Here is an 18,480-nt window from a genome sequence, read left to right as displayed (position 1 = left end):
TTCCCTCTGCTTCTATCTTCTGAAAGAGATTATAGGGAATTTCTTCCTTAAATGTTTGGTAGAATTCACCAGTGAATCCATCTGGGCCTGGTGCTTTCTGTTTTGGAAGACTTTGCCCTTTTTACAAAAATTAATTCCAAATGGATCTTAGATCTAAATGTAAAATGCAAGACTTCTAGAACACATCTTAAGAGAAAATCTAGGTGATCTAAAAAGATACAACACTAAAGCCATGATCCATGAAAAGAAAAAATCAGTAAGTTGAACTTTATTAATTAAAAACTTCTGCTCTTCGAGCCAACCCTGATGGCCTAGTGGTTAAAGTTCAGCACTCACTGCTTCGGGGGCCCAGGTTCACTTCCTGGTTGCAGAACCACACCACCTGTCTGTCAGTTGCTATGCTGTGGCAGTGGCTCACATAAAAGAACTAGAACAACTTACAACTAGGATATACAACCATGCACTGGGGCTTTGGGGAGGAAAAAAAAAGGGAAGACTGGCAGCAGATGTTAGCTCAGGGCGAATCTTCCCCTGCAAAAAAACAAAAAAACTTCTGCTCTTCAAAAGACACTGTTAAGAGAATGAAAAGACAAGCCACAGAGTAGGAGAAAATATATGAAAAACATATATCTGATAAAGGACTGGTATCCAAAATATACACAGAACTCTTAAAACTCAACAATATATAAAACAAAAAACCCAGTTAAAAAATGAGCAAAAGGGGCTGGTCCAGTGGCATAGTGGTTAAGTTTTCACGCTCCATTTTGGCAGCCCAGGATTCACTGGTTCAGATCCCAGGCGTGGACCTACACACTGCTCATCAAGCCATACTATGGAGGCATCCTACATACAAAATAGAGGAAGATTGACACAGATGTTAGCTCAGTGACAATCTTCCTCAAGCAAAAAGAGGAAGACTGGCAAAAGATGTTAACTCAGGGCCAATCTTCCTCACTGAAAAAAAAAGAGCAAAAGACCTACTTCTTGATATATATCTAAAAGAACTGAAAATAGGCTCCTGAAGAGATATTTCACGCCCATGTTCACTGCAGCATTATCCACAATAGTCAAGAGGTGTAAGCAACCTAAATGTCTAATGACAGATGAATGGCTAAAGAAAATGCAGTATATACACACAATAGAATATTATTTAGCCTTAAAAAGAAGGAAATCCTGTCATATGCTTCAAAACAGATGAAACTTGAAGACATCATGCTAAATCAAATAAGCCAGTCATAAAAAAGACAAATACTGCATGATTCCAGTTACATGCTTCCAATATCCAAAGTAGTCAACTCAGAGAAACAGAAAGTAGAATGTGATTACCAAGGCCTGGAGAGGAGAGGGAAAGGGGAGTTGTTATTCAATGGCTCAGGAGCCTCACTTTGAAAGATGAGAGAGCTCTAGGGAACCTGTTGCACAATAATGTACATAGAGTTAACACTACTGTACTGTACGCTTAAAAGTGGTTAAAGTGGCAAACTGTATGTCGTGTGTTTTTTACCATAATTCAAGAAAAATTTTTGAAGTTAGCAAAACTGAAAAAAAAATGGGCAAAAGAGCTGAACAGACACCTCCTCAAAGACAATATATAGATGGCAAATAAGTATATGAAAATCTGTTCATTAGGGAATTGTAAATTAAAACAATGATATACCACCACACACCTATTAGCATGACTAAAATTCAAAACACTGACAACACCAAATGCTGACAGGAATATAGGGCAATGGGAACTCATTCGTTGCTTGTGGGAATGCAAATGTACAGCCACTTTGGAAGACAATTTAGCAGTTTCATACAAAATGAAACATATTCTTACCATACGATCTAACAATCATACTCTTTGGTGTAAACCCAAATGAGCTGAAAACTTGCATCCACAAAAAAACCTGCACACAAACTGGAAAAATGCCCTTTTCCTGAATGAAGAAGAGTGTAGGAAGAACAGGTTTGTTGGAGAAGTACAAAATGTGTTTTTAGAAATATTAAATTTGAGATAGCAATTAGCAGTCTCTGCCACAATGTCTACTTGCCTACTCATTATTCATTCTCTCATTCTTCCTTAGAAATAGAAGATTTCTGCCTTTATCCTGAATGACAGTATGTGTGGATAAAAGAATATTTTCCAAACTCCTTTGCAGAAAGACATGCCCAATGAAGTGTAGCTGTTATTGGGTAGGATTTCCAGAAAAACTCCGTAATTGGAAAATAAGGCGGCACGTATGTATCCCTTTTCCTTTTCCTCCTCTTCCTCCTGCCTTCAATTTAAATATGATGGCTGGAGCTTCCACTAGCCATCTTGGGCCATGAAGCAAACTTGAAGGGTAGAAGCCTCTTGCTAAAGATGAAAGATTTCTTTTACATAAGAAAGAAATAAATATCTATTTTACTATTTCTGGTTACTTTTACTAACCGCTGAATGTGCTTCCTAATGATTACAAATATGTGAATGATATGTTAAATAGGCAGTCGGAATATAAGTTTGTGATTCTGTCTGGGCTGGAGATATAACTTTGGGAATTGTCAGTTATGATATTAGATGTAATCACCAGTGGGGTGGGATAGTTGAGAGAGAAGAAGTGTGAGCCCTGGGGCATGTCAATGTTTAGAAGTCAGGAAGATAAGGAGGGATCAACAAAAGGGAATGAGAAACTGTGGCCAAGGAGGTTAGAGGAGAACTGACAGAGAACCAGGAGAAGCCAGGTAAAAAGGGCAAAAAAAGGAGTTCCAAAATATTTTCTTCAACTGTTTTCAGTAATTATATTGTTGGTGATAGGGTTACAGTAGAATAATAGTAGCACTATTCTGATACTGTAGTGTATGTAATACGGGATAAAGCAAATGCGTAATTATGTGATAGTCTAATTTGATCCTCTCTAGTATCCTTGAGATCTGGAATTCTGGGTATGAGAAAAAGGAAAACCAGATGTAAGATAGCAGAGGTTACGTAAAAACATTGTAGTCTCAAATGTGAAATGGAGTATCTGTGTGAACTCATGATGTATTTTATGTTTAAAAAATATATATACATACATACATATACATCCTTACATCCCACCTTTGACCATCAACAAAGACCTATAAACAATAACCAACCCAACAGCAACAAATATCCTTACTGCCCACATTGAACCCCTACCCTTCAAAAAAAAATGAGGCTTCTTGAAAATGACTGCTCTAGAGCAGAAGATATACAAGATAAGTTTGGAATATTCTATCATACCAGACAGGTGGCAACTCTCAAATGCTTTAATATAAAAGTCCTGTCAAAGGGGTACAGGAGGCCCTGAAGAGGCTCCCACTGGCCAAAGATAGGACGTTCTGAACATCAACAAGAATAAACAACAATGGATATTAAATTCACAAGTTCACATATTTTTTAAAAAATTAACTGGTTCCTCAAAAAGTTAAACATAGAGTTACCATATGACCAAACAATTCCACTCCTAATTAAGTACTCAGGAGAACTAAAAACATATGTTAGCACAAAAACTTGTTTACAAATGTTCATAGCTATATTATTCATAATAGCCAAAAAGTGGAAACAACCCAAATGTCCATCATTTGGACATATGATGAATGGATAAACAAAATGTGGTATATCCATATAATAGAATATTATTCAGCCATAAAAAGGAAAGAAGTTCTGACATAGGCTACAACATGGATGAACCTTGAAAACATTATGCTAAGTGAAAGAAGCAGACATAAAAGAACACATATTGTATGATTCCATTTATATGGAATAGGCAAAACCACAGAGATAGAAGGTAGATTAGTGGTTGCCGGGGCTAGGGGGAAGGGGCAATAGGTAGTGACTGCTAATAGGTATGCGTTTTCTTTTTGTGGTGATGAAAATCTTTGGAATTCGATGGTATTGATGAATGCACAACCCTATGAACTTTATAGTATGGGAATTATATCTCAATAAAGCTGTTATAATAAAAATAACTGAGCATGATGGGAGGATATTATTGAACCAACTCAATATAATGGAGAGGGTCCAGTTATTGGTAATGACAAGCTCAGCATCATGATAGTGTTGGTGAGTGATGGAGATAGTGTGAAGGACATCATTGAAGGAGAAGAAACCAAGGAACTGAGAGTTCGGAGTAACAGGATCATCTACCTAGATATTAAAATCATTCAAATTCTAGGATTCTGTGGAGGGAAGAGGGAAAGAGAAAGGAAGAGGATGGGAGAGAAGGAGAAAGAGAAGGAAGGAAAGAAGGGGAGAGAGACAGAGACAGAGACAGAACAAATGAACATGAATCAGGTGCTAAAATCTTTAAGGGGTAAGGTAGAATGAGCTGGTAGTCTTGAGATGATATCAACAAAGAAAGCATTCAGGTGGTATGGTTTGAAGGTATGAACGCCAAAGAAGCTGGAGGATTTTAGGGAGGAGGGAGGAACAGTGGACTAATAGAGCAACAGGGAGCAAGGAGGACACCTACCCTATTTCCAAGCCCAGTGGTAAGTGGGATGTGGAAGAGACCATTGCTATCTCTTGAAAGAACAGAAGGGGAAGCAGTTCTCTCTTAGAGGACAGCCAGATTTAGAGGAAGAAGGTGAAGAGCATCTTCAAAGAAAAAGTCGAGGATATAAAAGATTTTCCTAATGACTGAGTGAGTTTCAGAGGGCCAAGTGGAAGAGTTTGAGGAAGGAGGTTGAAACTGGGTCAGATATAGGGGAGAGCCAATAGATTTGGTGGGTGTCATTTTCTTCTTCTTTTTTTAAAGATTGGCACCTGAGCTAACAACTGTTGCCAATCTTTTTTTTTTCTTCTTCTCCCCAAAGGCCCCCATTAGATAGTTGTATATTCTAGTTGTAGGTCCTTCTGGTTGTGCTATGTGGGAAACCACCTCAGCATGGCTTGATGAATGGTGCCACGTCCGCGCTCAGGATCCAAACTGGTGAAACCCTGGGCCACCGAAGCGGAGCATGAAAACTTAACCACTTGGCCACGGGGCCAGCCCCTAGTGTCATTTTCATTCAAGGGAACCACAGGAGAAAAGGCCAGAAATAAGACTGATGCCTAAGCAAAAGTGTAAGAAAGGGTCAACATTTTAGCCTCACTCCTCTTTATTGATGTCCATTTGTTCCAGAATTCTCAAAGTGTTCTTGGCAAAGAAGGAAAAGAAAATGTGAAGCAAGAACTTTTATCCTGGGGCCGGCCTGGTGGCACAGCAGTTAAGTGCACACGTTCCGCTTCAGAGGCCCGGGGTTCACTGGTTCGGATCCCGGGTGCGGACATGGCACCACTTGGCAAAAGCCATGCTGTGGTAGGCATCCCATGTATAAAGTAGAGGAATATGGGCACAGATGTTAGCTCAGGGCCAGTCTTCCTCAGCAAAAAGAGGAGGACTGGCAGCAGATGTTAGCTCAGGGCTAATCTTCCTCAAAACAACAACAACAACAACAAAAGAGTTAAACATAGAGTTCCATATGACCCAGCAATCCTATTCCTAGGTGTATACCCCAAAACCCCAAAACATATGTTCACACAAAAACTTGTACATGAATTTTTTTTTTTTTAAGATTTTATTTTTCCTTTTTCTCCCCAAAGCCCCCCGATATGTATTTGTGTATTTTTAGTTGTGGGTCTTTCTAGTTGAGGCATGTGGGATGCTGCCTCAGCGTGTCCTGATGAGCGGTGCCATGTCCGCGCCCAGGATTCGAACCAGCGAAACCCTGGGCCGCTGAAGCAGAGCCCGCGAACTTAACCACTCAGCCGCTGGGCCAGCCCCTGTACATGAATGTTATAGCAGCATTATTCATAATAGTCAAAAAGTGGAAATAACCCAAATGACCATCAACTGATGAAAATGGTATATATCCATGCAATGGAATATTTTTATGCCATAAAAAGGAATGAAGTTGTGACACATGCTAAAACATGGATGAACCTTGAAAACATGATGCTAAGTGAAAGAGGACAGACATAAAAGGCTACATAACATATGAAACATTTATATGGAATGTCCAGAATAGGCAAATCTATAAAGTAGATTTGTGGTTGCTTAGGGCTGGGGGAGGGAAAAACAAGTGACTGCTAATGGGTAAGGACTTTCTTTTTGGAGTGACGAAAGTGTCCTATTATTGATTGTGATGATGGTTGTACAACTCTGTGAACATACTAAAAACCATTAAATTTTATACTTTAAATGGGTCAATTGTATGGTGTGTGAGTTATATCTCAATAAAGCTGCTAAAAAAATAACAGTGAAGTATACATGTGGAAAAACCATTGAGAAAAGCAACTTTCCTTAAGGTCATTTAACTATTCAATATTTTGTTTCATGACAACTATTTAATATAGTTTAATTTATTTCAGTCTACCAAAAATATTTTCCCTATATTTAAGAAGTTCTAAGTGGATCAGTGTAACAGAACAAACATACTACCTCACTTATAAGGAATCACTCAGCAGACAATGTTTTCCATATAGGATCTTTTTTAAAGTTTATTGTATTTTTTTTCTGAGGAAGATTTGCCCTGAGCTAACACCTGTTGCACATCTTCCTCTTTTTGCTTGAGGAAGATTGGCCCTGAGCTAACATCTGTGCCAATATTCCTTATTTTGTATGTGGGTTGCCACCACAGCATGGGGACCAACAAGTGGTACAGGTCCATGCCCAGAATTGAACCTGGGCCGCCAAAGTGGAGCACACTGAACTTAACCAGTAGGCCACAGGGCCAGCCCCTCTATATAGGATTTTTAAAAACCTGGGTGAGGAACGTACATCAAAGATGAATAAATAAAATGGCTTGTTCTTAGCTTCACTGTAGGCTGTATACCTGTAATATTTTTCTACAAATTTGTTGGTTCGTTCCTTCACTCCTCCAATGGTAATCTGAGCGAGAAGACATCAAAGAGCAAATGGATGCTCCTTTACATTTCCTTTAGTTATCAGGGAGTCATTACTGGTTCAGACAAAAGGCAAGAATGTGTCTCTCAAGGAAAAGGGAATTTCTCCTTAATCTACCAACTGGTTTAGCCAAGTTAATTACTGAGTTCTCAGCCAAGTACACTAGAGCACCCAGTACATAGCTTTAACTGTAAAAGTAAATGACTGATGTCTGGCTCATATCCTCAAAAATTCAGATTTAACTGGTTTAGGATGGGGCCCAGGCAACCTTACTTTATTAAAAGTTCTCCAGACAATTCAAAATGTATAGCCACAGTTGAGAAGAACTAAACTAGTGGTTTACCAACTTGTGGGTCCGAGGACACTTCTACACTCTTAAAAACACTGAGTACTCCAAAACGCTTCTGTTTATATGGATTATATTTATTGGTATTTACTATAATTAGAAATTAAAACTGAGAAATTAAAAAATATTAATTCATTTAAAAATAGAAAAAACAAACCTATTTTGTGTTAATATATTAAATAACTTGTTTTTATTAAAATAATATTTTCCAAAATAGAAAAAAATACAACGTGAAGAGTGGCATTGTTTTATAGTTTTTGTAAATCTCTTTAATATTCAGCTTAATAAAAGATAGCTAAATTCTCACATTTGCTTCTGGATTTTGTTGCAGCATGTAGTTGAAATACATAAAGAAAACTCAGCTTCACATAGGTATGTAGTTGGAAAAGGAAGGAATATTTTAATAGCTTTTCCACATAATTGTGGATATCCTTTTGTCCACTGAACCAAAACTCAACAAGCGGTTTCTTAAATGTTAGTTGCAATGTAGGATCTGAAACCTTATCAATAAAGTTTTGTTTTTGGGGGGTTTTTTTGGTGAGGAAGATTCACTCTCAGCTAAACATCTGTTGCCAATCTTCCTCCCTTCTTTTGCTTGAGGAAGATTAGCCCTGAGCTAACATCTGTACCAGTCTTCCTCCATTTTGTATGTGGGATGCCTCCACAGCATGACTGATGAATGGTGTAGGTCTGCACCTAGATCCGAACCTGCAAGCCCAGATCTGAACCCAGGAACCCCGGCTGCCAAAGTGGAACACGCCAAACATTAACCACTCAGCCATGGGGCGGAGCCATCACTAAAGTTTTAATGCATCCTGTTACATTAAAAATCCATTGGTCTCTCTTGCAATTTGAATGGATCTTTTTTACCCATGCATGATTTTGTAATATCATGTACTGGTCATTTGGAAAATATTTTTTCACTGAGTTATGCAGATTTTCCAAATGTTAAAAGCATTTCAATATACAATATCAAAAGTCACACTTGCTAATATTACCACTGATCTCACCAGAAAAGTCTTGGGAAGCTGTCAAGCCCACAGTGACAGATACAAGTATTTTAGAATTCTAATTTTTGTTTGAAAGCTAGAATTTTATAATTGGCAACAAATACTATCAGTGTTTTCCTTAAGTGACAAATTCGTTTTGGTCGTTTTAGAGAAAATTTCTGACAAATACCCAAGTCTGACTAACCACAGTTTGTCAGCCAGTTGTTATTTCAAGTCAAAAATGGTGTTCCATGAAAAAAACCCAGCTAGTTCAGCTTGTAACTCCATCACACATATGTCTTTCTTGAGACAACCATTACACTTCAGTATGCAGCAGAAGCGCTCTGTGAGTACTTCTCATTTCATCTCACCGAATATTAAAAAGATGAATATTCAATGGTAGATATTAAATAAAACTAGTAAGTTTTACTGCTTCAACAAAGACATTTTCAGGTTAAACTGGCATTTTTTCCCCCTGCAAGTCCATACAGTTTGGTGCCAACTGCCTTGATTCATGCTAAGGCACTAGCAATTTTATCAACCCTCAGTGCAAATGTCAACAGTGAAAGAAAGTAAATAACATCTTAGTATTACCATGAAAATAGTTTTGAACTCAAAGACCCCCCTGAAGAGGGGATCCCCAGAGGTCCATGAAAGTATAATTTGAGAACTGCCTCACTGAGCTGATTCCCATAGAACCAACATGCCAATTAAACATTAGCTATCTCAGCAAGAGTTGAATAAGTTTCAAAATTACTCCACATATGATCCAACTAAGACACGGAGTGGGGAAAGTGACAGGGTGTATTCTACCATATTCAGTTTGATTGCTAATCCCAAGTCAGATATTAAAAATTATAAAGTCTAGGAGAATTTTTCCTACAGATTTGATTATGAAATATTTGGCAGAGGGAATCTAATTCAAACCAGCTGCTGGACTCTTGCTGTGCAGCAGTTAGTTAGAGTACACTGCCAAAAGCCCCCCTTTGGTGGGGAGGCCAGATGAGCTCATGCAAAGGCATTTTAGCAGCTTTTGTCCCATAAGTCCCATAAGCACAACACCACTCAATTTTCCACACTGTAAAGTAGCCACACTTTCTTTGAATCTTTTTCTCCTCCAGTCAAACAAAGCTTATAGGAAAAGATTGCAAAATGCACATCCTGCAAAATCCACAGCACCTTTAAAACCAATGTTTTTCTACCCGTATCACGCATCTGGCTTTAATCTCAAGAAATGTGTAAAATAAAAAATAAATAAATAAAATAAAAATCCTCTTCATTTATCATTTCACATTTTACTTAATTCCTCACCAGCCTGAAATACCAGCTATTAAGCAAACACACACACATACAGCTGTGATTTCCAAGAACCTGTAAATGTGCAAGCTAAGATAAATGGTAACCCATGTTAATTTACATCACCCTAACAATGTTCTTTGATTTTTGAACTACAATTAAGTCTTAATTTATCAAGGACTGTCTACTTTTGCAGATAATCAAGGTCCTTAATTTCTTTTCCTTCCCTATGTGTTTACGCTATCACTTTTTTTGGTCTCATCCACTCATAAGAACATGTTCCAAAGTATTAGAAATAGAATTAGTGAAAGTGAACATTCAGCCCTTTCTCATATAAATCTCAAACCCTCTCTTTCCCTCACACTAAAAAGACATGAGCACACCACTTTTTGGCCTTACTTCTCTCTATGGAATCCCTCCTAGTCTGGTTCCACTCTCTGGTCTCTCTCAGTGGCCATACTCTACCCGCTCTTGGAGGCAGAGGATGATTAAGCCCCACTTAATTCTATCATGCAGTGACTTCAACCAACACCAGCTAGCCGACATGGCCACATGGAAAAACTAAATCTCTCTCTGCCTGTCAGCTTTGCTCCTAATCCACTGGTACTTCCTGAACAAGGAGTAAAATATCTCTGCTGTTACATTAATTAAACTTATTAAGAAACAACCTGTTCAGAGAGCTACAGGCTTCACCCATTTAATTAATGGCCAAGTTCAATTTGCAGGTCTAGGTTGATCCAAATAATACTTTTGAATTCTTCACATTTAATATGAAACTTTCACTACTTGTAAAAACTATTGGGTAGAGCTAAGCTCCTCTCTTAACAATGGCCAAATTAAACCAATTATATTATTTATATAGACTTCTTTTGACATATTTTCATTTAATATTAAATAATAATTACTATTATAATTAAAGCAGCTAACACTTGAGCACTTACAATGTGTATAGCCATTAACTCATTTAATACTCACAACCACTCCATCTCATTAGGGTCTACTTAACAAATGAAAAATCTGTGGCACAGAAAGGTTAAGTAACATGCTCCTAATTACCTACTATCAGTGGCAGAATAGGGACTCAAACTCAGTTTATTGAGGATTGGTCTTAGTCCCTTCTATTAAATATTTTTTGGGTTGTTTTAATTGTAACAGCTTTATTGAGATATAATTCACATACCGTACACTTTAACTATTTAAAGTATACAGTTCAATGGGTTTTAGTAATATTCAGAGTTATGCAACCATCACCACATCCAATTTTAGCACATTTTCATTACCCCAGAGAGAAATCCTATATCCATTAGGAATCGCTCCCTATTTCTCCCAACACCTCCCACACCCCTGGCAACCACTAATCTACTTTCTGTCTCTACAGATTTGCCTATTCTGGACATTTCATGTAAATGGAATCATACAGGGGCCAGCCTGGTGGCGCAGAGGTTAAGTGTGCATGTTCCGCTTGGTGGCCCGGGGTTTGCCGGTTTGGATCCCTGGTGCGGACATGGCACCACTTGGCAAGCCATGCTGTGGCAGGCGTCCCACATATAAAGTAGAGGAAGATGGGCATGGATGTTAGCTCAGGGCCAGTCTTCCTCAGCAAAAAGAGGAGGATTGGCAGCAGATGTTAGCAGGGCTAATCTTCCTCAAAAAAAAAGGAATCATATAATATGTGGTCTTTGGTGTCTGGTTCCTTTCACTTAGCATAATGTTTTCAAGGTTCATCCATGTTACAGAGCATATCAGAACTTCACTCTTTTTTATCGCTGAAGTAAATATTCCATTACATAGATATACCATATTTTGTTTATCCATTCATCATTTGATGGACACCTGGGTTGTTTCCACTGTTTGGGTGTTACGAATAATGCTATTATGAACATTCATGTATGTTTTTGTGTGGACATAAGTTTTCATTTCTCTTGGGTATACAACCTAGGAGTGGAACTGCTGGGTCATATGGTGACTCTACATTTAGCCTTTTGAGGAACTGACAGACTGTTTTCCACATTGACCGTTCCATTTGACATTCCCACCAGCAGTGTATGAGGGTTCCATTTTCTCCACATCCTAGCCTACACTTTGCTATTGTCTGTCTTTTTAATTATAGCCATCCTTGTGGGTAGGAAGTGGTATCTCATTGTGGTTTCGATTTGCATTTCCCTGATGGGTAATTATGTTAAGCATCTTTTCATGTGCGTATTGGCCATTTGTGTATCTTTGGACAAATGTCTATTCAGATCCTTTTCCCATTGTTTTAATTAGGTAACTTATCTTTTTATGATTGAGTTGTACAAGTTCTTCATATTTTCTAGATACAAGTCCCAGATTAGATACGTGATTTGCAAATATTTTCTCCCATTCTGTGGGTTGTCTTTTCACTTTCTTGATGGTGACATTTGAAGCATGAAAGTCATTTTTTTTTGAGGAAGACTAGCCCTGAGCTAACATCTGCCAATTTCTCCTCTTTTTGCTGAGGAAGACTGGCCCTGAGCTAACATCCGTGCCCATCTTCCTCTATTTTATATGTGGGACGCCTACCACAGCATGGCTTGCCAAGCGGTGCAATGTCTGCACCCAGGATCCGAACTGGCAAACCCCAGGCCGCTGAGAAGCGGAACAGGAGCACTTAACCGATGTGCCACCAGGCCGGCCCCTGAAAGTTTTTAATTTTGATGAAGTCCAATATATTTTTTTTTCTCTTGTTGCTTGTGCTTTTGGTGTCATATCTAAGAAGGCACTGCCCAAGGCCATAAAGGCCATTTAATATGAAACTTTCACTACTTGTAAAAACTATTGGGTAGAGCTAAGCTCCTCTCTTAACAATGGCCAAAGCAAAGCATGCAAACTTAACCCCCGACCCCAGGGTTCCCTGTTGGACATACCAGATGGTTCCATCATTTAGCTTTTTTGACTGCCAAATACTTTTCTGTGGGGCTCCTTTTTAATGTGTAGTTTTTTAGTTAGATCAAAGCTTGATTCTTTTTTAAGCCTATATAAAAGTGAATGTGATTATGTTTTTTAGTTTTGCTAGATAACTAGTTTCTAGTTATCTCTTAAGACATTTTGGCCCCAAAATATACATTTCTTTATTCTTTTCCCTTCCAATTCCCCACATCTGGCATGCTAGAAACATCTTGTTGGTTCAGGTCAAATCAATGTTTATCGGACGGAATCAAAATTACGTGCTCTTATACTAGAAAGAGAAGTTGAGGAATATTTTGGCTGAGTTGTGTGGTTTATCCACACAACTTTTTAAACCACATTCTGGTTTAAATGATTTCATCACTCAGTCAAAAGGCTGCCACAATTTCAGTGGTTTTCTAGTCACAGTCAATAAAGTACAGAAAAAAACACTATTTACTTATCTTCATGACTAAGCAAGTCTTGAAGGGAACAGTTAGGAAACTGCTTCAACAACTTAAAAAATACACGCAAATATATTAGTGACAGAAACCATTTATTCTAAGCTAAGAGCTACAAAATAATAAGATTCTGAACGAAAAGTTTTTGTCTAAATCAACTTACATAAGCTACTTAAATGCTATTTTAGGTACCTAAGATAGAATTCACTTTAAAATTCACTAGATTTAGAGTAGGATAGATATTTTACTTTTTTGTCTTTAGTCTTACCTTGTGGCAACAAGAGGGTAGCTATGACATGGTGATGCCCAGGCATCCCTTGTCCATGGCATACAGTCATAAAGCAGCAAATCCTTTTCAGTCACAGCCATGAGGACAGGTCTCCATTGTTGTCTTCCACCATCTAGTTTTGCCTGTTACAATGGTGAAATCCAGAAAGCAGAGCTAACTATAATGATATGTAATTGTGAAGGTCCCTCAGCAATGGCCTAACATAGTGGGTCTCCACTTTGTTTCCCCATCCTAACAGAGCTGAGAAACAGGCAACATCCTGTCAGATTCCTTCCCACTGACAGGGATTCTTCACTGGGAGGTGTGAGGTGGATTGTGTAGTCTGAAAAAGCTCTCTCTGAGTTATAAACATTATCTAGCGATAGGACACAGTTTTTTCCCCATTCCACAATAACTAATTACCACCAATTCTAATTAAATATACAGCAATCTGTTCAAAATGATAATCGTTTTAATATACCTGATGTGGGAGTAACATCTTCTAAGCACAGGATAGAAACACAAAATTCTACTACCAAGTAAGTCTGTATAATTTAAACATCAGTGTTTTTTCAAAATATTTTTGATCAAGACCTACAATAAGAAATACATTTTACACTGCAACCCTGTAGACACATACATAAATAACTGAATAAAAGAATTTCCAAAGCAACACAATCCTTTTCTATTTTGTGCAATGCACTCTGATAATTTCCATTCTATCTTTTTTTTAATGCTGATCATGACACACTATGTTGCATTTTGGAAAACACTGATATAAACTATTGTCAAAGAGTTCCTCCATTATACTCTCGGAAGTTTATGTTTCAGTTTCAAATACACCATTGCATTTACTTGCATAAAGCTCAGTTATCTCTGTGAGGGTTTAAAAATGTAGGAAAACAACCACTATTTATCCATATTGTCAAGGATTCAAGGCCAAAAAGCAAAAGACTATGTTCAAGAAAATTCACGGTATTATCAAAACGTTTACCCTCATGAGATAGGACCTTTGAGGGGCCAGCCCCAGGGGCATGGTGGTTAAGTTCGCACGCTCTGCTTCTGGGCCCAGGGTTCTGGGTTTGGAACCCGAGTGCACACCTACACACTGCTCACCAAGGCATGCCATGGCAGCATCCCATATACAAAATAGAGAAAGATTGGCACAGATGTTAGCTCAGGGCCAGTCTTCCTCACCAAAAAAAAAAAAAAAAAAAAAAAAGACCTTTGAGCAGGGAACACTTAACCATAGTGTATTTTAACACTGATTCTTCAGCTCACTATCACTGATGGCTTCAAAGAGAATTCAAATTAATGAATCACTTGTCTCTCTCTCTTTTTTTGTTTTTGGTGAGGAAGATTGGCCCTGAGCTAACATCTGTGCCAATCTTCCTCTATTTTGTATGTGGACGCCACCATAGCATGGCTTGATAAGTGGTGTGTAGATCTGCACCTGAGATCCAAACCTGTGAACCCTGGGCCACTGAAGCAGAGCATGCAAACTTAACCACCAGACCACCAAGCCAGCCCCTCACTTGTCTCTTAAAGAGTTGTCTTTAGAGCCACCTTTTATTTTCTCTTCCTTAATGACTTCTGCAAGGTAATTTGGACATGCCAGAGCACTTTAAGAATACGTCCATAACCTGAATTGTGGCCTGAGTGGTTCGGTTTTGTGTTGTAACATCTACCACCAGGACTCTTCTCCACAAGGTGATTCCAGGAGAGGGAAATGAAGTCCAGCCACTAAAGTGAGTCATGTTCTACCATGTGCTGAAAGCACAAAATATATGACCTGACTCTGAGGAGTCAAGGAAAGTATTGTGGACAAATTACCCTTTTCTTATCGGTGAACCCATTTTCTAAGACTTTATATTAGTCTATGGGTAACTCTAACATCTGGAGGGAGACTATCAGCTCTAAAGAGGTTCTCTTGGATTCTTTCACTTTTGGGTCATAGATACCCCAAAGGGATTTCTAGTTTGTGTGCATTACTAAGTCTTTTTCTGCAAGACTGTTATGGATAATATTTCAATGGGGAAATAATGTAAAATCTATCTTCCCAAAGGGTTAAAATGATAATTTGATTTCTTTTTCTTTTTTTTTTTTGTGAGGAAGATTAGCATCTACTGCCAATCCTCCTCTTTTTGCTGAGGAAGCCTGGCCCTGAGCTGACATCCATGCCCATCTTCCTCTACTTTATATGTGGGACACCTACCACAGCACGGCATGCCAAGCGGTGCCATATCTGCACCCGGGATCCAAACTGGCGAACCCTGGGCCACCAAAGCAGAATGTGTGCACTTAACTGCTGTGCCACCGGGCTGGCCCCGATAATTTGATTTTTTAAAATTAATTTTTTTCCCTAAGTTTTTCTTTGTTTAAGATTTTATTTTTTTTCCTTTTTCTCCCCAAAGACGCCAGGTACACAGATGTATACTCTCAGTTGTGGGCCCTTCCAGTTGTGGCATGTGGGACGCCACCTCAGCATGGCCTGATGACCGATGCCAGGTCTGTGCCCAGGATCCGAACTGGTGAAACCCTGGGCCACTGCAGCGGACCACGTGAACCCAACCACTTGGCCACGGGGCCGGCCCCTCCCTAAGTTTTAAGAGAGAGATTTTGAAGGCTAGATCAGAGTATATGCATTTGGAGAACCTAAATTAAATGTATTTCTTCCCAAAGAAGATATTTTAGGCTCTAAAGGAAAACTGCTAATGCCAATAGAAGCAATATCCAATTTCAAGAGAGGGAACTTTTTGTTCAATTAACAGTTTTTAAAAAGTGTTTATTCTTTAGCTCTTTTGAGTCCTTACTTTTTGGAGAGTATCTTTTTCCTCTTCTACTTACCATTGGAGAAAAATGAAACCTCACTTTAAGTCATTCTGTTTGCCTATTTGCCTTAATTTTTAAGAACACTGTTTGCTTTCACTGGAGTCAAAATGCTGCCTGCTATATATAGTATGTGTTTTCGGTTGTGGTATCAGTATAAGCAGCCTTGGGGCTCCACTATTGAGTTTTTGGCTGGAGAAAAAAGGAATACTAATGTTAGGGTTCTGGTTTGCTGTGTTTCAACACCCACACATGCATACATCTGGCCAATCAACAGCTTTCTCCAAATTTTATTTTCTAATAGAGTTGGATAGCACTAAAGATGAAAAAAATACTAATAGTTATTATTCATTCCCTAAATCTCTTAATCCTATGAATCTATCTTTTTGTCCAGTGATGTACTTCTGTTCTTTCTTTATTATTATGATAAGAAACATAGAGCAAAACTAAATAAACCACTCCACTAACCCTGATTGAGTGAATATGTTCCTAATTTACGTCTTTACACATTTTGGGAATTATCAGGGACAAAGTAAGAAACGTGGAAACAAAGCTTTCTTTGGCTATCTTGGCTGTTCTAATTAATACTTAAATGCTTAAAAATACTGGTTTTATAGGTAATACATGTCCCCCTCATTTGGTGGACTTAAAGAAAATTCCCTTTTAAGAATATAACCAACTAAAAGTAAACTATCAGTCACATAAAAATAAGTATTAATAAAGAGATAGAAGCACCTATGCATAGAACAGATTATCAATTGGCTACCAAATATCTGTAGTATAAGTTTTCCCTGTTTTAAGCAAACTCAACTTATGACATTGTGAAATAACAAGATAAATTAAGGAGAGATCATTTAAAGTTAAATGAATGATCCTTCCTTAATTTATCTGCCAAAATGACTATCTTTTCTAAGTAAAACTGAAACAGTTTCATTTATATGCAAGTATATCAGGAAATCACCTCTTGCCAAAAGAAATGCTTACCTATAGTAAACAGATTACATGATCTAAAATTATCTTGACCATTTTTATAGGCATACAATTAAATAGTCAGAAAAGGCTTTGGCATGTACCTAGTTCAACCTTTATCAGACACAGAAGCTCATTATAATACCTCTAAGAAATGGTATCCAGTCTTGCTTGAACACCTTCTTCTGAGAGTGATATTTAATTTGGGTAACCCAAACAACTACTTCAAAAAAGTAAAAATCAAGGATATTTTAGAAACAGTACTTTGAATTTGTTCAGTGGTACTATTTTTAAAGTAGTTGAAACTTTTCTACTTAGTATTATTTCCCAAACCTCAGACTGTGTTCTTGGACAATATTTTTTATAATTAGTGACTTGTTTGCTTGCTATTTTGTATGCAGACAAAGAAAAAAATTACTGAGCATCTACTATGTACTAAGTTCTCTGGGGGCAAAAAAGATTTGGAAAAAATGTGCTCCTATCTTCCAAGAGCTCACAATTGAGTGCAGGAAACACATACATAAATATCGCCCATAAAAGTGTATTGTGTATTGATATGGAAAGGTCTCCAGAATATACTGTTCAATGAAAAAAAAAGAGAGCAAGGAAGTGTGCATAACATACTATCTTCTTTTATAAAAGAGAAAAGAAGACTCTATGTTCATTATTGCTTTTATTTGCATGAAAAACCTCTCAAAAGATTCACTAGAAAGGAAGGAAAGTGATTACCTCATTGGGGGAAAGGAAGTGGGAATTAGGTGGAGGTGGAACAGGAAGGAGAGTAAGACTTTCACCTACTAACTTTTTATTCTGACTTTTGAACCATGTGCATGTATTACCTTTCTAAAATCATGAAGATTTTTAACATTGCTACAAGCACAGAACAATTACCACTCAATCGAGTGTTCCAACCAGGGTATAAAAATACAGAACAATGATAAGCATAACTAAAATACTAAAACTTTCAAAGTCCTAATTACTTAAACCATGATTTTCATTAGTTTCTTCTCTGCTTAGTTATTCTAATTATACTTCCTAGAAATGATCACAGTACTAATTGTATGTTCTAATTTATTATAATCATTATTTGGAATTTTCATAAAATTTCAGAGCTGAAAAAAAAAATAGATTAGTGGAATCTAAAATTGGTCCACAACACAATCACATGAGGAGCTACCAAACAAGATTACCAGACCCCACCAAAGATCTACCAAATCAGAACTCTGCTGAGGTGGAGCGTGGGAGGCCAGACTTGGGAAACTATATTTAAAACAAAACAAAACAAAAACAAAAAAACAAAATCTTCCTGGGCTGATACTGACGCAATCTCTGCCCCCTTCCACAGAAGAGGGAACTAGGATTCAACAAGATGAAGGAACTTTTAAAAAGATGTAAAATCAGTGGAAAATAGAGCTAGTACGTGAACATTAATCTCTGAATCCCTAGCCCAGTGTTCTTTTTTCAACTCCCTGTGGCCCAGCTGACATGAAGGACCCGAAAGGATGTACTATAACTTCATGTAGAACTTTTAGTCTCTCTCTCATCA

At 37.9% G+C, this 18,480-nt stretch overlaps 1 protein-coding gene across 1 annotated transcript in view; it reads right to left on the bottom strand.

Moving 5' to 3' along the window:
- The window catches only part of SNTB2 (syntrophin beta 2), a 99,407-nt gene that overhangs the window by 21,112 nt on the left and 59,815 nt on the right, over positions 1 to 18,480 (bottom strand). Inside the window, exon 4 of the mRNA XM_023637203.2 lies at positions 13,137 to 13,279. Within this exon, the coding sequence (XP_023492971.2) occupies positions 13,137 to 13,279 (143 nt within the window). The remainder of the gene's footprint in view (positions 1 to 13,136; positions 13,280 to 18,480) is intronic.

The sequence above is a fragment of the Equus caballus genome, chromosome 3 (genome assembly GCF_041296265.1).
Source record: "Equus caballus isolate H_3958 breed thoroughbred chromosome 3, TB-T2T, whole genome shotgun sequence".
NCBI classification, from domain to species: domain Eukaryota; kingdom Metazoa; phylum Chordata; class Mammalia; order Perissodactyla; family Equidae; genus Equus; species Equus caballus.
Note: the sequence above shows the minus strand (reverse complement) of the source record. Positions and strands in the feature narration are given on the sequence as shown.